At 40.6% G+C, this 22,292-nt stretch overlaps 1 protein-coding gene across 1 annotated transcript in view; it reads left to right on the top strand.

Moving 5' to 3' along the window:
• The window catches only part of Adamts3 (ADAM metallopeptidase with thrombospondin type 1 motif 3), a 224,766-nt gene that overhangs the window by 6,559 nt on the left and 195,915 nt on the right, over window positions 1–22,292 (top strand). The window contains 1 exon segment of the mRNA XM_052735341.1: window positions 16,617–17,023. Coding sequence (XP_052591301.1) covers window positions 16,617–17,023 — 407 coding nt within the window.

Genomic DNA, 22,292 nt, shown 5'->3' with positions numbered 1-22,292 from the left:
GGTCCTTGGCCCATTCCTTTTGTGTGCTTTCTGCACAGCCTGCTTGGGATTATTGCCCTGTTTGCCTGCTCTCCCTTTCGATTGAAGAATGTTGTTGCTGTTGAGCTGAAAGTTTTCTTGCCCATGCTTTTGCTGTTCTCTTGTTACTTTCTCAAATCATGCTGTAGTGCTCAGAAATGTTAAGAAAACCCTCAAGGTCACCCCTGCCCGAGGATGACGAACTTCAAACATTCTTTGCTTGTGAGAGGCCAACTCAGACTGCCTTGGAAATCCATTAGGGATAGTTCCAAATAGCCTGGTAAAATTATGAGTGGTTTCGAGATGAAGAATCTGGTTATATCACTTGGACTGTCTACAGGGATGACTTCCACCGAGTTCATTCTTTCTGTGAGAGGATTGCTGTTAGCGGTGGAGCCTCTCCTTAGCAATCCTGGAATGGAATACAGATCAACTTTGAGTCCTAAACTGCACTGGTGCCTCCTCCTGCCAGCTATCATTCTTTTATTCTGATTATACATGTGTTACATTTGTGCACTGTGGTTACCTTCTTTACTGTTTATGTGTTTTCTGGAACTCTGATAGTTAAAGCCCAAAGAACTGACAAGCTAGCAATTTTTACTCACTGTTCTTTTAATGGCAGTCTTTTAGACTTTAGATTTTTGGATTGGGATACTCAACTGGTGAAGTGTATGTAGACGTTACAAAATCTGAAAGACTAAACACCACATTCCTGAACATTTTGGATAAGGAATAATCAACCTGTATACGTGAAGCATAGCTGGTGTGCTGTCTGGTTGGAATAACTAGTGTGATAATATGTTTTGTATAAAGAAAGACTGGTTTGGTATATTTGTTTTTGTTTTCCACATCATTACAAACTTCTTGCAAAAGACATCAAATTCCAGTCTTGCTAATTGTCCATAATGTGGTCATTATTTTTCTTATGGTATCTGCTTTCCCATAGTATTGAAATTTGCCACATGGTATTATATGTAGGTCATTACCTTATATCACATTACCTTAAGTGACTCCTTAAAGAAAAACCCCTTTTCTGTGTTTCTAAACACATCATATATTTTGACAAATGGCTTTTGGAAAAAAAAAAAGTGTGAAATAAACTCCTTGCAATTTAGGAGTGAATTGGCTTTTAAAAAATTAGTTAAAAATTAATTTTGGCTTTGTTTAAATATTAGAATACGTTTAAAATATTTAAGAATATCCAAAAGATGCAAGGTATTTATCATTTTTGTTGTTGCAAATACTCAATAAATCTGAGCAGTTATATAAGCATGGTTTTGTAATTTTATTAGTACTTTGGGAAGATGCATAGACCAGAGGGAGAGCAGAGACAAAATAATATTCAAGACTTATATCTTTAAAATGGATAGCAAAGCGTGGGGAGTTTCCTAGTATGAGGAATCTCCAACCCCATGTGTAATTGATCCATCTTAATTTCCCAAGTAACTGTGCATGAGCTTGATGACTAACTATAATCCCTAAGACAGATTTTGTGGTAAAATGTCATTCTCTTGTTTATAAAAATGACTGCCACAAATTCAGCATGATGAATCTGTGTGGACTTCAGACAGATTGCAAGCAGCTTGAAACAATACATCTTGCTCTTGAATTGACTGTAAAACAAAAATAATTTTTGGGAAACTTGTAGGTCAAATAGGATTAAAAATATGAATTTCCCAACCATGTGGATTTAGGTACTATCTCTCATTTCTTGTGGTTTTTCTTCATATTGAGTAAATATATTTATGGACAGAAGCCTATAAACGAAACAGTAATTGAAATAATTAGTGATTCAACTTGGAGTTCTTTCTTTTCCATGCAAAAACCTTTCTTTTCCATGCAAAGTTTATTCTGAGGACTGATTGGCATCCTATTTCTTTACATTATCAAGTGGTCAGGGAACAGATTGTGCAAACTGTGTCATTTAAACACAACTGTATCACACCTTCCAGTGCAACTTTCTTGTGTACAACTTGGGCACACCCTGCTACTTCTTACTTCTTAGAGGCTGATACTTTTATGCAGATTCCTAAAATGCTGCCCCAATGGTAAGCAAGTCAGACTAACAGCTGTTAATATTAGAATGTCTTCTATTTGTACTTAGAAAAGCATTTGTAAAAATGTTATTAGTATGCAAAAAATATGACATTCCAAAATACTTCGCACTTTGATACCATGTAATAAAAACTCATACATTGACTTAAAGAGAGGTGTTTCATTCTGTTTCCTACATTTAGGTCTGCTGCCCTGTAGCTAGAGTTTTTCTCTCCAGGTCCCGCCAAGTCCCGGCAGTCCCGTAGCCCACTTATAAAATAAACATACAGACACTTATATTATTTAAACTGTTTGGCCATTAGTTCAGGCCTACCATTATCTAGCTCTTACTCTTATACTCAGCCCATTTCTGTTAATCTATATGTTGCCACATGTTCCGTGGCTTTACCTGCTGCCTCTACATGATGCTCCTTGCACAGGAGGCTGGCGTCTCCTCCTCCCTGCCTTCCTGTTCTCTCAATTCTCCTCTCTGCTAGTCCCGCCTATACTTCCTGCCTGGCTACTGGCCAATCAGCATTTTATTTATCAATCAATCATCCACAGCACTGCCCAACATGAATTTTCAGGAGCATCGGCTTGCTGTGCTGCGGCCTTGTAAACCATCCAGCCACTTAGCATACCATTCCCTCCTTGAGAGTTTTATTTTCACATACTATCTTCATGCTGATTTCTCAATGCAGGGTTGTTTAAATCATTGAAATACAGCAGCAAAGGGAGTTGAGGAAGGAACAAGACAAAAGGTTCTTCCATCTGGATGACTCATAGCTGTGTTTGTGGTACAGGGTGAGTCTTTCTCATCCGAAATGCTTGAGGCCAGAAGTGTTCAGATTTGAGTTTGGGGGTTCTAGGCTATTTGTGTTGACTGGCTTTGCTGAATATTTTTAACCCAAAGACCTCAAGTCTGAAAGGTTGCAAGATTGTGGAACTTTTAGGTATCATGTGACTTCGCAGCGATTTTGGGAGTTCTGAGTTTATCAGATTAGAATTTTGTTTTTCTTTTTTCTTTTTGCAGAGCTGAGAACTGAACCCAGGGCCTTGCGCTTGCTAGGCAAGCACTCTACCACAGAGCTAAATCCCCAACCCAGAAATTTTTTTTGACTAGGATGGAAGACTTTACCTGGCTCAATTCTTCCATTTTTCTCCACTTTATTTATTGGAATTCCCTCGTCTTCATTTCATGGAAAATTCATATAGCAGGCCCACCTTTTTGAATGTTAGTGATAGGAATCCAGTTCTCATAGGTTAAAAAAGAACAGATGGATAAGATAATCAAATTTAGGCATAGGTGAAGCTACAGTTCAAATCACGCTGTCGCCCCTCCTCCAGCTCCACTTACAGCAGTCTCCTCCCTTTCCCTGCCTCTGCCTCTGGGTTGTCCTTCTTTTCTTCTACCAGGATTAGCTTGATGTCCCCAAGATGTGGTGAAATTTGTCATCAGCATCTCTAGGCGGCCATTCCATATTTTATTTCACTAAAGAGACATCTGCCTGGGATAGCTTCAGTACCTTTGCTGATAGTGACTGAACCGAGTCCTAAGCTTAACCCTGAAACGGTGCCTGTGATTGGTGGATTAGTGCCCACCTCCCCTCCCCCAAATTACCTGTATCTGAACCCTTGGAACCTGTGCCCCTAGTAAAGGGGGAGGTAGTTGGTAGGGAAAAGTAGGCTGCTAACCAAGTGACCTTAAAACAGATTATCCAAGCTTATCTGGGTGGTAGTCTCTGTAAGTAGGAAGGTGGGCAAAGGGTTGCTGGAGGGAGGACAGCCCAAGAAGGGCTCTGCCTGATGGGGCTTTGCAGATTGGAGATGAGATCATCAGCCAGGTGCCCTCTCGAAGCCAAGGAAGGCAAGGGAACAGGCTCCCTCCCAGAGTTCGTGGTCTTTCTGGCACCCTGCTTTCCACCCAGCATGATGCAGCATAGCTGCCTGAGCAGTCCTGCTGTTCATCACTAAATTTACACTGATCTGGTACCTCAAAAAATAGAAAACTCACAGCTTTGGCCCCCTCATAAACCAAATGATTTCAGATTTTTAAAATTTAATTGTCACAAAGAACGTTCCAATGAAGACCTTTCAGAAGTCTCTCTGTACTTTTTAGCATCATTTTCCCTGGCTTTAACACCTGAGAACAAATTCTAACGTTTATAGATTTAAATTCTAGATCCAGTATTAATCATTATGTGTACTAACACCCCCCCCCCCCAATAGGAAGAAATGTGAGGAATATTGATTTGTACAGTAATGTCAATGTCTGATGTAGCTCTTGGGCTGACAGTTTCTAATAGTGACACCCAGCCAGTTGAGTGTTTCTTCAGAATCTAAGCTAGGAATGTTAAGATTTTGGCATTTATTCCTCACTTAAAAAACAAACAAACAAAGCTAACCTCCTCATCTTGCTATCCTGTTGTTATTTGGCTATTTGAAGATGTAGCCCAGAAAATATTTGTGTACTTCTCCTCAAAGCACGTATTTCCTTCTCTTACCTGACTTAATGTTCCAGAACACGGAAGAATGCACTGTTCTCTCCTAAGTCACTTTATAGAACATAAACATTGTGCAATCGCAACAAATATTTACTAAAAGGCAGATTTAAAAAAAAAGAAAGGAAAGATCTCTTAATTCACAGTTCTTTATTCCTTCTCAGTGAGTCCTCCACCCACTGCCTATTCACTTTTCAGATAGCTTTATGAAAAAGCTTGAACTATGAAAATAGATGTGTTGCTAAAAGAAAAGACCCACTGAGAATCATCTGTCTTGTGGTGATAAGAGCCTGGAGGGATGAGTCGAGAGGACGAAAAGGGGCGGGGCACTTGGCTGTGTTCCGAATTTCAGTGTGTTCATAATTGCTTGGGAGAGAAGATGTGTTCCCTTCCCCGTAAGTGTTTACAGCCCTGCTAAGCCCTTTGGCATTTGGTGTCCTCTTTAATGTCCAGTCTTCAGAACAGCTGGCTGCCGTCAGTTGTGATGAAAGTTATTCCTTTTCCCCCGGCTCAGGATTGAGGGTGCTGTTGCTTGAGCTGCTTCTTCAGCGGGTCTCAGAGATGCTGGTGTGATTTCACTCTCCAGGCCAGCCGACTGTATTGCTGAGGATTTGTACCTGATAAAGGAAATTGCCTAGGTGAGCTGCCTCTCCACAGTGCTGTGATCAGCAGTTCCTGGGAAAGAATCCCAGGTCTCTTGGTGGGGTCATAGGGCAAGAATTGCTACAGCACGCCTGGATTTTAGGTCCTCTGTCAACCTAGGTTTATGGTCCTAGCCACAGCAGGCATTCCAGACTGGGAGTAAGAGCATAGGGAAGAGGTGCTAGGGGGTGGAGGGAACTTCCTTCTCTTGATGACAATGATAGTAAGTCATTTTCCATGTGTTCAGATTATGTTCAATGGAGTTGGCTCTTCACATTGCTTACCTTCTTTGAGCTTTGTGGTCTCTACCATACCGATTTCCCTAGGTGAGCCTTCGTTTTCACGATTTTCTTGCAAGATGCCAAAGCACTCAGGCTAGAGCCCACACCCAAACGCAGGCTTTTCTGACTCCAGACCTTTAGTGCTCCAGCACTGCACCCAGGTCTCTTCCTTGCCCGGGGAAGGAAGGACACAGACATCAGTCTCCAGTGTTCCTCTATCCCCCTGTGCCTGGGAAAGCCTTGATGTTGATTAGAACACCTAAACGTGTCTGGATATGGGGAAGACACTGCGTCACTGAGATGTGAGCTTTATCATGTACCGGGGACATTTGTGTGTCACCTATAACGTACTTCAGAGGACACTAAGTCACACTTTCCCTGTTGTAGTTGCACCTGTGGCTGAAGGTATAAAGGAAATAAGATGCCTGGGTGTCTTGACCAGCCCCACGTGGAGCACTCACTCCCAAGAAGCCACAGTCCCCAGAAGAGCCAGCCTTCCCTTCCTCCCCACTCTCTGAGAAGGGACATTCAACTCAGTTATTGTCCTACACTTATGCCCCAAAGGCCTTAACATTTCGGAAACCATAGGTCACACACACATAACCAGGAGCCTCATGTACTGGTAGCTTTGGTTTGTGTCACGTGACTTGGCAGTGAAAACGGTGGACGCTTAGACAGGAAGTCTGTCACTTATACACTGGTGTTTTGGAAGGGATTGGGCTTGAGGCCAGTCAGTTCCTTTTCCTGGTAGTCCAGCGTAGTGGGCTATCAAGGCAAGGTGGTTAGCTGGGCCTACTGGGCACAACTCTGCTTCCAGAGACTAATGGGGATGATGCTGAGAACACACTGCAGAGAGACTGGAATGCCCAACTTTAAAGTGTCTTCTTTTATTGTTGTATTAATAAAAAAATGGACAGGAGTCAGCTATTAGTGTAAAGTCTGATAGATTCACTGAGCAACGGAGAGACTGATCAGCAGCCTCTATTCTTCACGCACCCCAGCTCAGAAGGGCTGCGCATCTCCTTTGGCCCCTCCTTATTCCTCTTGTGTGTCTGTCTGTCTCCTCTGAGTTGGTCTGAAAACTCTAAGGTCCACCCTGGCCAGCTGAATGTGGACCCCGCCCTCCAAACCAAGGCCCAACTCCATTGGAGGTCTCAGAGCAATAACACAAACAAATCTCCCACAATACAACTTAAGTTTTGATTTAGACGAAGCTGACTTATCTCCACGTTTCTGTTTAATCAGAGTATTTGGTTAGCAGTTTGGGAATCTAACATGAATAAAAATATCAATGCTATGAGTTTTATCAGGAAACAGTGGGAAACTATTTGGAAAGAATAGCATGGTAAAATCATTTACTATGTCTATGTTGTTTGTGGTGCTGGGGATCGAACTCAGGGTAGATACTTCTGCTACTCTTTGCATATGTGTACATACTCAGTAGTAGATACTATTGTGAGCACTTTGAATCGATTGGGTCGTTTCATTTTTATAATAACTCTGTGGTGGTCAAAAAGAAAATGGTCCCTCTAGGGAGTAGCACTGTCAAGAGGTATGGCTTTGTTGGAGTAGGTGTGGTTTCCTTGGAGGAAATGTGTCACTGTGGGGGTGAGCTTTGAGGTCTCCTATGCTCAAGCTATGCTCAGTGTGGGACACTGTAGCTGAAGTTTTCCTGTGTCCCGGCCTGCCAGCAGTCAGGACAAATCTCTCCCACTCGTCCCCTAAGTAAACACACAGAGACTTATATTACTTATAAACTGTAAGGCCATGGCAGGCTTCTTGCTATCTGTTCTTATATCTTAAATTAACCCATTTTAATAAATCTCTACCTTGCCACATGGCTCATGTCTTACTGGTATCTTACATCATGCTTTTCCTCGTGGTGGCGGCTGGCAGCGTCTCCTGCCTCAGCCTTCTTCCACCCAGCATTCTCCTCTTTCTTTGTCCCGCCTGTACTATGCTTCCTGCCTGGCTACTGGCCAATCAGCATTTTATTTATCAATCAATCATAGCAACATATATTCACAGCATACAGGACATCCCACAGCAGGACACAATCTCCTGCTGCCTGTGGATCAAGATGCAGAAATCTCAACTCTCTCCAGCACCTTGTCTGCCTGCATGCTACTAGCCATAATAATAATGGACTAAACCTCTGAAACTGTAAGCCAGCCCCAGTTAAATATTTTCCTTTATAAGAATTTTTGTGGTCATGGTGTCTCTTCATAGCAATAGAAACCCCAACTAAGACACACCCTATGGAGTAAATATTGTTATCTTCATTTTTATGGATAAGAGTGGACATAGAAAGTCTTAAGGTTACTAAAATCACTAAGGGGGTAGTGTAGTTTAAGCATTGCAGACCTGGGGCTTTACAGTAGTTCTCTGGACAGTGATTTAGACAGTATTTTGGTATAGTTTTCATAATATTTAGTAAGGAAAACTGTATGTGGGGGATTTGGACTTGGCACTCTGCAGTACTTCTTTGTGAGGTAATGAGAACTTAGAAGTGACTAGAAGAAAAGAGGGGCAGTTTGTAGGGAAAGTCAGGAGGTCTTGAACAATTCCATAATGGGAAGAAAATGTGATACGACTTCCTGACTTGATTTATGACTATCAGCACACTGTGAGCAGAAATGGTGACGTCAGAGGGCCAGGCTGAATATTCATTTTTATTTAGATGAGTTAAGGATTCTCAGCAGAGAACTGATGGATTTCAGCTACAAAGTGAAAACACAGGCTATTTTCTTTGAATATATTTTGCCTTGATTGTTTACTGTGTGTACGGTATCATGCTAAAAACACAGATGTGTGTAAAAAGGATCTAAACCCTCAGAAATGATTCAAGTTTAGAAACTATTAAGACAATCTACCATGGTTGACATTCAAACAGAAAGTCAAATAATTCTAAATACAGGCTGAAGGCTCCTACTTGAAATACCCAGGACTGTAAATGTTTTGTGTTTCAGATTTTGGAAGGTTTGCATCTACATAATGAGATATTGTAGAAATAAGAACCAACTCAAAACATGAAATTCACTTGTGCTTCATATATACTTCATATATCCCATAGCTGAAGACAATCCTATACATTTTATTGTACCAACATTTTGACTGTGGCTAGTCCTATGAAGCTAAGTGTAGATTTTCTGCTTCTGACATCTGATCAACCCTCAAAGTTTCAGACTTTAGAGCATTTTGGGTCCATTTTCCATGGGTTTTCGGGGTTAGAGTACTCAGCCTCTCTGTAGAAACAGGATGCTGCTTTTGATATAGTTGCTATGCAATGATTATCTCTAACTACAGATTTACATATATCTATCAAAAATGTACATGTGAAAGTAGTGATTTAATACAGTAAAATGGAGAGAAGGGTAATAAGAAAGTGGAGACTGAGGGAGGGAAGAGGAAGAGAAGGGAGTCAGTATGATCAGAGTACATGTGAAAAAGCTATAAACTCATTATTGTGTATAACTAATATGTTCTAATAAGGGACATTGTGAAAAAGAGGAATTTAGATATGCGAGCACTCCCTCTCCCCCTAAAAACTTCTATTATAATCAGGCTGCCAGAGAAGGTGTGGGAGGACTTTGTTAGGGGTGCTTTGAGTTGTGAGAAAATCCTAAAGAGGAATATTTCCCTCTTGCCTGCCTAGGTTCTGAGCATGCTGAAATAGAAACATCAAAGATGTTTTTCCTAACAAAAGAGGCTGTGATGGAGCCCAGTCTCACTTTGACAGAGAAGTTGTACCCTGGATTCCCATCCTGGTGGGTCAGGTTGAGCTGGGATGGCCCCTGGTAAAGCAGGAGTAGTCAGCTCAAGCTAAAGGCACTCTACCTGTAACTTATGGGAAAAAAAAATAACCAAATCTACTAGAGATGCTTGGCATGTAGAAAGAGACAATGACTTAATGGGTTTTTAATTAAAATTTTTTTTGACTGGTATAGTATAGGAATTAATTTCCCGCTCCTGTGAATGAGAGGTTCCATGTCTGCCTTCCTGGAGGTCTGTTTTAATAATTGTATCCATTACTTACTTTGGTGGCTTAAGTTGTAAGGCGTGAATGCTGTGAAACATTTGATTTATAGGTCAGTAGGATCTGGGAGAACTATACACATGTTTTGCAGACAGAGTCCTGGCTCTAGGTCTGTGTCAGCCTTTACAGTCTGCTGTTTAGGGAGAAGAATGTATGCTAATTTTAGATACTCGTTGGACTCAAACTGCTCTCATTCATTTCTTATCCACAGAGACTTTTGACCCACTTTGGGCTCTGTAATGAAGGGAACAGATGCTCCCATGAAGCTTATGTGCAAATAGAGAAAAAAAATACATAAATAAACATATAACTAAGATTTCTAAGATGTCGACAGTTAATACAATTAGTAGGGAAAGGAAAAGTGTCAGAGGGGAAACTGGAGAATAGATGGGACACTTACTTAGGTGGTTGTTGTCACATGTGGTCACGAACAGTTCATCCATAGTACTAAGACAGAGGTGGACTATCCACAGATGCCAGTGTGCTATGGGAAAAGCTCTGCTCCCATATAATGCTGGGGCCATGAGTGAGTAACAGTGGGGCTTTCCAATGGTAAGGCTCTATAGTGGTTCACATGCTCTGTACCTGTTAAACTTAAGGCCCATTGAAACTTTTCACAGTTAATGCTTTGGCAGTTGTATAATTTCTTTTTTTTTTTCTTTTATCCTGATTATGGATTCCCCTCTCCCTATTCCTTCCAGGTTCTCCCCAATTCCCCACCTATTCCAATATACACCCTTTCTCTCTCTTGTTAGAAAATAGGCACCTAAAAATAATAATAAAGTACCATAAGAAAAAGCTCAACACTTCCAGATGCAGAGACATATTCTCTTGTAAACACTAAAGCCCCATAAAAAACACAAAACTGGAAGCTATAATATATATGCAAATGACCTGTAAGGTTAAAAAAAAAATACCCTGGCATTGTGAGACAAAGAACCTCCAAAGATACTGTTGAATTTGTTTTGTGTTGGCCATCTACTGCTTGGCATGGGGCCTACTCTTAAGAGTGATTTGCTTCCCAGTTAAAATTCCTTGAAGAAAAGTAATTTTTGATTTCCAAGTGGTTATCAATTAGAGATAGCTTCTGGGTTATAGATGGGGTGTTTTTTCTCTTCTCTCAGCTCTAGGACCCTGCCATAGGGTTTCTATTGCTGTGACAAGACACTATGACCACAGCAACTCTTCTTCCTTTTCTTTTTTCTTTTTTCTTTTTTTTTTTTTTTTTTTTGGTTTTTCGAGACAGGGTTTCTCCGTGTAGTTTTGGTGCCTGTCCTGGATCTTATGCTGTAGACCAGGCTGACCTCAAACTCACAGAGATCTGCCTGCCTCCGCCTCCCAAGTGCTGGGATTAAAGGCGTACACCACTACCGTCCAGCAGCAACTCTTATAAAGGAAACCATTTAATTGGGGCTGGCTTACAGTTCAGAGGTTTAATCCATTATTATCATGGCAGGAAGCACGGCAGCATGCTAGCAGACATGGTGCTGGAGAGATAGCTGAGAATTCTATATCTTGATCCTCAGGCAACAGGAAGTGAACTGTCTACCGCACTGGATGTAGCTTGAGCGTATGAGACATCCAAGCCCTCCCCCACAGTGACACACTTCCTCCAACAAGGCCACACCTACTCCAACAAAGTCACACCTCCTAATGGACCAAGCATTCAAACACATTAATCTATGGGGGCCGTACCTATTCAAACCACCACAGACCCCATCTGGTGCAGACCCATGCAGACCCTGTGCATGCTGTGACAGTCTCTGTGAGTTCATATGCATGCTAGCCATGTTGTGTTAAGAAGGCCTTGTTTTCTTGGTGTCCTCCATCCCCTCTGGTTCACATTATTTCTGTCTCCTTTTCTGCAGGGTTCTCTGAGCCCTGAAGGGGGAGGGGTTTTATGGAGATGTTCCTTTTAGGTCTGAGTGTTCCAAGGTCTCTCATTCTCTGCATATTGTCTGGCTGTGGTTCTCTGTACGTTTCTATCTGCTGCAGGAAACAGATTCTCTGATGCCGGCTGAGCAAGGCACTGATGTATGAGTACAGCTGAATATTGTTAGGAGTCATTTTATTGCTGTGTTCCTTTAGCAGAGTGTAGCATTTTCCCCTAGGTCACCAGGCTTTCTAGTCTCAGGTTCTTTGCCACCTAAGCAGTGTTGGGTATGAGTTACATTTTATGGAGTGGGCCTTAAGTCAAATATTGGTTGGTTACTCCTATAAACTGTGTGCCACTGTTGAACCAGTGTATCTTGTAGGCAGGTCACTCTTCAAGATCAAAAGATTTGTAGCTGGGTTAGTTTTTACCTTTCTTCTTTGGTAGCATCCCGAATACTTTCTAGTACCATGTAGGGGTGAAGGCTCTAGGTAGGCACCAGTTGTACTGCTCTGTGTTCAGTGAACTGTGTAGGTGTTTTCTTCAGCAATAGGGCCTTTACCATCAGTTTATGGAGAGCCACCAATAGCCTTGGTTTTTTGGGGGTTCTCATGGGGTGGTTTCTTTTCATAACAGCTCAATGGAATGTAATCCATTCCTTGCACTGTAAGCTTCACTTGGTGACAAGAGATGCTCACTTGGGGCTCTGTCTCATTTCCTCGGTTATTTGTCAATTTTACTGAGATCACCTTCACATATATACATATTATAGGAAGCTTCTACTGTATTAGATTTCCATATGACCCCTCATAAAATTAAGACGACCCTTGACTTTAGCCTTCCTCCCAGTATTCCTTCCTTTGCCCTCTCTTTCTCCCTCTTCCCTGTTTGAGCTTCCCATTCTAGTCCCCACTCTCCCCCTTGTCCATCTATAACTATCTGTGCTTATTTACCCTTTTTAAAGAGATCTATCCCTCTTCCCTAGTCTCTACCTAACCTCTGTGGTCATATGGATTATAGACTGCTAGTCAGTGACTTAACAGTTAACATCATATAAGCAAATACGTACCATATTTGTCTTCCCGGGTCTGCATTACCTCATTCAAGATGATTTTTTTTCTAGTTCTATTCATTCATCTATGAATTTCATGGTGTCATTTTTTAAAATGGCCGAATAATATTCCACTGAATAAATGTACCACACTTTTTACCCATTCATCCATCAACAGATAGCTAGGTTGTTTCCAGTTTCTGGCTACTATGAATAGAGCAGCAGTGAGCATGATTGAGTAGTTTCTTTGTAGTAGGATGAAGTGTCCTTTGGGTATATGCCCAGGAGTGGTATACCTAATTGATCCTCAGCTTCCCAGGCAACCACCACACTGATTTCCATAGGGGCTGTAGAAGTCTGCATTCCTTCATGCAATACATGAGTGTTTCCATTTCTCCCACATCCTCTTCAGTATGAGCTGTCAGTTGTTTTATTGATCTTGCCCATTCTGGTGGTGTAAGATGATGTTTCAAAGTAGCTTTGATTTGCATTTCCCTGATGACTAAAGATGTTGAACCTTTCTTTAAGTGTTTCTGAGCCATTTGGGTTTCTTCTTTTGAGAATTCTTCATTTAGATATATACCCCATTTTTAATTGGGTTATTTGTTTTCTTGATGTCCAGGTTTTTCTTTTTCTTCTTTTTTTGATTCTTTAAAAAAATATATTCTGGAGATTAGCCCTCTATTGATTTTGCATTTGGTATATTTTCCCATTCTATAGTGGGCCACTTTAATCTGAATGATGGTGTACTTTGTCATACAGAAGATTTTCAGTTTCATGAGATCTTACTTATTAATTGTTGATCTTAGTGCTTGTGCTATTGATGTTTTGTTCAGAAAGTTTTTTTCCTGTGCCAAATGAGTTCAAGACTATTCCCCACTTTCTGTTCTATCATATTTAGTGTATCTAGCCTTCTGTTGAGGCCTTTGATTCATCTGGAGTTGAGTTTTGTACATGGTGATAAGTATGGATCTATTTGCATTCTTTTACATTCAGGCATCCAGTTTAACCAACATCATTTGTTGGCAATGTTGTCTATTCCAGTGTGCATTTCTGGCTTCTTTATCAAAAACTGGGGCTCCACATGTCTGTGGACTCATTTCTGGGTCTTCAATTCTATTCCATTGATCAGGCAATTGTATAATTTCTATCTTTAAAAATTGAACATAGCATTTTCTTAATAAGTAAGTAATTTTTTACACTTTTTAGTGACAGTATTCACTGAGTCTCTGGTTGACATCATAGGAACTTTTTGTCAAATACATGATGATGTAATGACTGTTAATATCCGGTTAATAACTGGAGAAACAACTCACAGGAATATAAAGACCTTGATCAAGGAGATAGTTGATGCAGCTTGGTGGTGTCTTGCATGTTGGTGTTCCTTCCTATCCACACACAGAACTGCTCTATAGAAGTTGGGCCTGTGCTTTTTAAAATTCAGTGAGTGAATATTGGACATCATTTGGTTTTCTTATGTAATGGTAATATGAGATTAAAATGCTTTGGGTAGTTTTGAGTTCCGATCCACTTTCCTCATCTCTCCTACCTGAACATGAATGTAAAGCCGTTCACGGAAGTTACTGTAGCTGTGCTATTGTATATGCTAACTTTCCTTCATAGGTCAGATCTTGAGTAAGAAATTGAGTTCCATCTGAGCTGAAGTGGATGCGAATGTGGTATCCTTTCAGAGCCCAAGCTTTCAGAACTGAGACTTTCCTTAGGTATCTCACTTGCTGTGTTAGGCTCAGTTCCACTTTCTCATTTATAGAATAGGGGTAATAATACTGACCTACGATGATTGCTGTGTTAGATGCATTCCGAAGCACAATCATAGAGCATAGTATTTTGCCAACAAATAGCAGGTAATTGGGAGTTCCTTAGTCATCTCCAGGGTATTAGGGGTTACTGAGTTCATCTCTTCCCTAGTTCCCCAATTCCCAATAGGAAAATGAGAATTCAGGGTTTCATTAAGAAGTAATTTTCATGTGTACATTTGAAAAATGATTTATTTTTTTAAATCAGGGAAAGAGGTTTTATGTAGCATCTTTCTTTTAAGTAAAAATTCAGAACACATTGTCTGAACTGAAACTGTCTCAGAAGTCTAGGATGTATGGCTTGCTGTCTTGTGTGATGCTCTTAGTATCCTCTTGGGTGTGTAAGGGCCTCCTGCATTTGTATTCTTGGGTCTTTTATTCCAGGCATTGCTATGTTGTCTAGACTTTCTTGTGTGAATTCCAGTCAGAGGAGATGGGAAATCCATACATTAAGTTTAAGCATTGCTCTCTCCTTCCCTTGAAGCAACAAACTGATGGAGAAAGAGTTCTAACAGATTACTGGTGTGGGAGATGCTCATGGGTCCTGAGAAGAACTAGAAGTCAGTATGACTAGCAGCATAGACAAAGCAAACGTTGTCTGGTTATGAAAAACAGATACAGACCAAACAAACCTACCTGGCTATAGAGTCTGATATATAGAAAAATCTTATATTAAGTTGTTATATGTTGATATTGAGAGTATCAAGTAAATGAAAGGTGGTCCATTGTCCTTCGGGAACTTACTTGGTTGGGCCTTCTTAGGCCATATTTAAGGGCTTGATTTGGACCTGCCTGTGGACATTTCCCCCTTAACACTCTGCTCTGTAAATCTTATGTTTATCCTCTAAATTTCCAGCCCCATTCTAAACCAGGACTGATGGAAACATTCACTATGGGTTTGGTTGTAAGGGAGACCAGCATCATGCCCTCACTCACTTAGGTGCTTTAGGGATGTGTGGCTGAGCTCTGGGGGTCAGACCCAACTCTCCCTCTGATATGCAGAGTTTTCCTTCTTCCTCTGTCTAATAATACTTGCAGATGTGTTACTTGCTTTACACTCATAACCAAGAGTGGTATTTTAATATAATACATTGGTCAGTGTAGGTAGCATAATATTGACATATACACCAAAAATTTCCAAGTTACAACATACCTCATCTGTCTTCTGGGGCCTTACCCTTGAGGACACAGTGATTCTACAAAGACACTAAGTACATACATCATTGGTTCATTGTGGATCTTAATGCTCTAAATACTTTATATGGATAACAAAGATTCAATTTCTATAGACAGTCATTATTTGTGAGTCAATTAATTTTGTCAGGTCACATGAAAACATTACAGGACTGGTTTGGGGTGAGAATTCTGAAAGTGGGAATCCTGAAATTCATGCTGATGTCTTTTCCTTCCCGTGCTTGCTTTTTCCATGCCCTTGGGCAATATCTACTGTTTTCCAACATCTACTGTTCTTTTATCTTTCCCAAGTCCATACAGTCAACTAGCCTATGGGAAACAGTCCTGACTGGGAGATTTATTTTAGTATGTAAATGACTACTTGTGTTATAAGGTGGATTCCAAATACATATGCTAATGGACACCTGTTCCTTGGAAGGAATACAGTATAAAGTGAGGATGCCATACTCTCATCCCTCTACATGTCAATTTATAGATTGTGGCTTCTTCTTAGTTTTTTTTTTAATCAGGATTAATTATTGTGGCATAGTACCATAGTACAACAGAGGAAAAAGATGTGTATAGGTTTTGTAGTATAATTTGGATTTATATCCAAGCTTCACAATTGACTGGTTTTGGACTCAGGCTCTTCCTGAATCTCAGTTTCCTTATCAGTGGTATGTGATTGTCAGGGATGTTAGGCTAAAAAAAAAAAAAATAACAAACTATAGTGATATAAGTTAGAGCATAAATTTTAAATTTGGGATAGAAGCAGCATTTGGAAGATACTGAATGCAGTATAAATTTTGGGATTCTACAAGGACAAAAAATAAAATAAAGAAATTTTATATAACTACTTTGTTAAAAATTCTTATGGGAATCCTTGGTTATTTAGGAGTATGTCCTAATTTTAAATGAGCCACATATAGTTTATAGAAACATAATTCATGGTCTTAAATATAGCAACTTGGTATAAATGTTCATGATTAAATACACCTTTTAAAATAAAATAATTAATTGAATTACCTAAGTGCATTTGAGAAATGATTTCCGTTCTTAAAATATATTAAATTTGACCTGGCTCAGGGATAATTTTATTGCAAAGTGTGGTTAAGCTTTTTGAGGTGGTTCTTTGTGCTGTGTTCTCCTACTGTCTGATGTCTTATAATTCTCGTTTTTTTCACCCACAGATTTACCAATAAAGAGATACAGAGAGTATGAGCTGGTGACACCAGTTAGCACAAATCTAAAAGGACACTATCTTTCCCATATTCTTTCTGCAAATCACAAGAAGAGGTCACCCAGGGATGTGTCGTCTAACTCAGAGCAATTGTTCTTCAATGTCACTGCGTTTGGAAGAGATTTTCATCTTCGACTAAAGCCCAACACTCACTTCCTAGCTCCTGGGGCCGTTGTGGAATGGCATGAGACATCTCCAGTGCCTGGGAATATAACTGACCCCGGAAACAGCCATCAACACGGAAGTGCTTCGGAAAGAATCTGGAGATCAGAGCCTTTGCAGACTAGCTGTGCTTATGTTGGTGACATCATGGACATTCCAGGAACCTCTGTCGCCATTAGCAACTGTGATGGTCTGGTAAGACTCACTTCCTTTCCTGTGTGTGTGCACGTGGGAGTGTGCAGGTGTTGGCATTCAATGTGTCTTCAGCGTTGCACGGTAGAGGTGGAAAGGAACCCCAGCTCACAGGCAGCTTGGTGGGTGGGGCAGGCCCCCTCTGCCCTGCAACTGTTATAGCTTATGTATACAGCATTGTGAATCTTAAGACCTTCTGAGTTGTTAGTGCAGGAGCTTAATCCCATTTGGAGGACAAAGATGACTAGTAATTCTTGACAAATTACAGTGTCCTTCTTGCTAGGCCATCCTATTTCTAGGTTAGAAACACTGAGCTACCCAGTTCAGTCCCAGAACTGTCCCTATTCTCTGTAGATTTCCAGAACAAACTTCTGCTTCTGTGGACAGCCCCTCTTGCCACATTATCTGACCAGCTCTGGCTACAATTCTGTCAGTAGGGTTTTTTCCAGCTATCCCTAAGATGACTGTGACTTCCTTCCCTGCCGTGCTTGGAGCATACCCAGCCTTTGATGGCCTTTGGCAGGAGGCGTTGGCCTGTGTCACCTTCTTGCTTTTCTCTCTGAAGTGAGTTCAGGGGGTGTTTTACACTGGGGTAGGAAGACACTGTTGCCGGAAGCCATAGGTGAAAATTTATTTTCCCCACAGAGTTCTTCCATGTGCTCTGTCACACCACTAGATCACTCACGTGAGTAGTAACAGCTCACACTGATGTTTGTAAGTCTACCAAAATGCAGGAATGTTTGTTATAATCTCATGTCATGAGTTTTACAATAGAAAGACATGAAGTTTTTCTAGGCTTACTAATACACCATTGCCTTGTGAATTCTCCTGGTTTGTCAGCAGAGGGAACTGGTGGAGTGGAGGAAATGGGTAAGTTAATTGCTTCTCTGGGTTACTGGAGGTCAGTGATTTCCTTCTGGGCTGCTTTTACGATCAGGTGAGATTATCAAGTGCTAAGGTTTTCCACATTAAAACAAATTACTTCTAGCTTCTCATGAAAGTACTAGAGTTTATCTAGTAAAAAAAAAAAAAAGTATGTAAAAGGGACAGACTCAGGAAAAGTCTGGCTGAAAAAGATGGGAGGTGTTCTTTCTCCTCTTCCTTCTTGCCCTTGAACCTTTGCTTCTCTGAGGGTTAGAGCAGGAGAGCCTTCATAGCATCAGGGGCTCTTGGAAGTTAAGGTTCATGACTTAATAACGATGGATGGATGTCTTTTTCTAAAATATTAGATAGTCACATCTGGTGAATATCATAGGCATTTTATCCTTGTTGGATCTTCGGGCAAGACCAAATGAGCTGTGTGGGCAGTTGCCAGTTTCTAACAAAAACATCCTCGGGGCTTCTGCTTTGAGACTTGGTCCCTTCGAAAACATGCTGCTGCTGTGTTTGCCCCAGTACGTCTGGTTGCAGAGGCACTTTTTAACCAAGTCTGTTTTCGAAAGAATCAGGCAGCGTGCATGTGATTGAGAACATTTGGTGATTGTAGATTCAGCTCAGTCTGGTAAGGGAAATGTTTGGCACTAAAAATAGGCACAGTCATGTAGCCACTTGCAGGGTACTTGGAGAAGCAGGTTGTTGGGAACTGACCTTTAAGATGTTGATGGTGGACATCTGCTTCTGGGAGCTGAAGCTGCTCTCTCTGGGCCAGGCAGTGTCCTTTTACTATTTTCTTTCACAGAGGTTCCCACAGAAGGAGCTGTGTATCACTGATGGGCAGAGGAGAGGACCTCGCCTTTCTGGTTTACATACTGATTTTTAGAGGCTGTAGAAACTGAGGAAAAGAAGACTGAAACAGTGTTTCCATGTCGGCAGGAGACTGTTCCAGGATGAAAGACTCTGTAGCTCTCAGTCTATAGAAGGAGATAAAAGAGGAAGTGGCGTGGACACTCATATATGTCAGGCTTTGTCCATTGGATGGCTGGGGTGAATATTGAAGTAGGGTAGGCTTAGCCTTTGTCTTCAGTGAGATTATGCAAAAACATAATCAAAGAATAAGGCTGATATATCAAGGATGCCGCAAGATTAGAGTGGAGAAATGTGAGAGCTTAGATGATGGAAAGATGATTTCTGCCTTGGATAGTAGCCTTGATGGAAAAAGCTATACTTGCAATGCTGGAGATTTGAGAAGATGAGCATGTATGTTAACATAATCATGGATGAAGGAAGGGAAGGGGTGGGAAGAACTGCAAGCCCCAGGGGAAGGCAGGAGCGTTGTATGGTCGTATGACTGGGGAGAGCTTGAGAAAATTGATTTCATGAAGGTTGTAGCCCATGCAACAAAAATAGCAGGAGATTCAATGTAGAGTAGGCCCATAGCTACCTGAATGTCAAACAATGTTGATGGAATACGGAGGGAAGAAAGAGAGAAGAAGGCCGTCTCACAGACAGTGCTCAAACGCATGGCTGATGCTGCCAGGGTTACCTGGGTGTTCAGGATGACGACAGGGCAAGGATTGATGGACCTTATTTTTCCTCATAGAACATGTCTTCAGGAGGCCTGTGGACTTGGCTGCTGGTATTTAGGCAGGTTTGTACAAATAGCTCTTTTTCAAGAGTTTCTGGAATTTTAGGTGAGGAGTATGGAATTTGCTTTTGGAGACCCAAAACTGATTCCCATAATCTCAGGCTCCCCAACCTTGCAGTTTGAGGGGTTAAATTCTATTCTTTAGGAAGATTTATATGAGTCTGATTTCTTCCATCTGGTGTGTTTCCCACACCTTCTCATGTGTTTACATTCTGATCAGATTTATTCATTCTATCTCTAAAAGGCATGTCTAATGTCTTTTAGTGATTTCTGCTTATAATATACTTTTACATAGAAATTAAAGTAAAATGTAGATGAAGGTAATATAATTTTATCTAATCAATGCCAAACCAAATAATACCCCTATTAATAAGGGAGTTGATATTTATTCATACTTTATGATGTTGTAGTAGTATCTAGCCTATATCAGTATGTATGTGTATGTTCATATATGGGATAGGTATTTCTACACAGTTATGTATGTATACATGTATATTTATAAACACATATTACATAATGGGGACAGTAGTCAGCCATACATGACATCATTTGCAGTCAAAAGAAATGTAACCAAATTTAAGGATGCATCGTTAAATTATAATTGCATAAAATTAACTGCAGTGTGTATTATATTCTGCCAGAAGAACTTTGCAGCTATTTCCTGTTGTCCTTGCAGTGAGCTATAATGTTACCAGTTTAATTCCTAAAAATTGATGGGTTGCTAATTATTTACCCATAAGCAGTGTGTCTTTCATAATTTGCCCAGAAGTAATGTAAGAGACTCTCACCACTGCTTTCACAGTCACTGATGTATTTCTTCAGTACCATCAAGAACCTATGTCAGTTATTAAACGACACGAGATATAATAATGATTAAAGACTGGGCTAACCCATCACTCTTTGTTCTAAATAAGTACAATCTGGCTGCCTAGCTGCATGAAAAGGGAGGCAAGCTGGATGATGTGGGCAAAAGCTCAAACCTAGCATGGGTCACACAAAACTAGATAATATTATGGGTCTTGTGAGACGCTGTCTCAAAATAAAAAATTTAAAAGGGAATTTAGCTTCATGAAAAGTTGTGTGTAGCCTGGGTTCCATTCTAATAGTTCAGAAAAAACTAACCCTCCAGGTACTTGTATATTTTTTCACTATGTTTAATATACTTAATATAAAATATGTGGTAATTAACTGTTACTGGTAAGATTTCCAGCCATTTGAAAGCTACCAATGGTTAAATTTTTGTGGAATTGATTTTATATGAAAATTCCCCTCTCCTCCTTCTTTTCCTCCTCCTCCTCCCCCCTTCCCCTCCTCCCCTCCCCCCTGTCCTTCTCTTGGTATGTCAGGACATTGAACCTAGTGCCTTGTACATTCTAGGTAGGTATTTAATTGCTGAGCTACATACCCAGCCCCATGGGATTTTTCAGTTATTTAGGGGATAACATCCCTCATCCCTTGTTCAAGGATCAACTATAGCTACATGTTGTTTTAATTTTCTCACTCACCCTCTGGCTGGCTGTTGTATGCATTACTGAGTATGAGATATTGATGTCTTCAAGTATGATTGTGAAGCTGTTTGGTTTCCTTCAGTGCTTCCATTTTCTTCATATATTTTTATGGCCTGTTACTCCATGCATAAAGATTTACGATTTTAAATATGTTTTTATTGGTATATATCTTCCTTTGTTTTTTTGTAACTTGTTTTGTGAAGTCTATTTTGCTTAATGCTATGCATGGAATGGGCTTTCCTTTTAATTAACTTATGTCACTGGATCTAAAGTGATTTTTTTTATAAACACTGTATTGTTGAATTATGCTTATTGTTTTAATTTATTATATATGTTTTCTTTCATTCTATCTTGTCCAAGATTTTTCAGATGACTGTTGTTATGTGCAACAAATGTCAGCACACACAACTTTTAAAAGGGGTTCTGTGATGAAGGGAATGGTCTATCTGAGGCCTTCTTCCATCTTATTTTCTATCCTTCTCTAAAGGGGCCAATGGGTTCTCCTACTGGGTCTTACCTGCAGAATATTGGAATTCACAGATGAGACCCAGAGTCTCAGGTCTGAGTAAGCCAAGAGGGCAGTCTGAACACCTAACCTTTAACAAGTGAGAACTTGCCATGCACCGGTGAGGAATCCTTTGTGGTGTGTGTGTGGAGAAGGCCCCGAGAAACAAAGAACTCTGTGTGTGGTGTTCATTTGAGTCATAATAGACTGTGAAGGGCTTACACGGGTATTTCCTAAACTCATTAAATTGGATAGAAATTCCCTATGATGTAGTAAGGACCCACACCCACACACATTGTTGTCTGGTGAACTCTATATCCATCCAAGTTTCTTATCCTGAAACCTACACTCACAATACCACAGAATGTGACTGTGTTTGGAGAAAGGACATTTTAGGTGATTAAGAAAAACTGTGGTCACTAGAGTGGGCCTTAATCCACTGTTCTGAAAAGAGGAAGTGATTAAGACAAAGACCAAGCAAAAAGGGAAGACCATGGGAGGATATGGAGATGAGAAGCTGTCTACAAGCCAAGGAGAAAGGCCCCAGGAGAACCAGGACTATCAGCTCCATGAGGGGAACTTCGAGCCTCCAGAGCTGAGGTCATATATTTCTGCTGCTTAAACAGCCTGGTCTGTGGTATTCTGGCATAGTCATTCCAGGAACTCTCAGTTATGCTGCAAAAGCAGTGTACCACTGGCATGATTCTTCTTGTTTAAACAATGAATTTATCCTTT

This window comes from Peromyscus californicus, unplaced genomic scaffold, assembly GCF_007827085.1.
Source record: "Peromyscus californicus insignis strain IS unplaced genomic scaffold, ASM782708v3 Scaffold_13__1_contigs__length_99412109, whole genome shotgun sequence".
In the NCBI taxonomy this organism is placed as follows: Eukaryota; Metazoa; Chordata; class Mammalia; order Rodentia; family Cricetidae; genus Peromyscus; species Peromyscus californicus.
The sequence above is the reverse complement of the archived record's forward strand: the minus strand, read 5'-3'. Positions and strand labels throughout refer to the sequence as shown.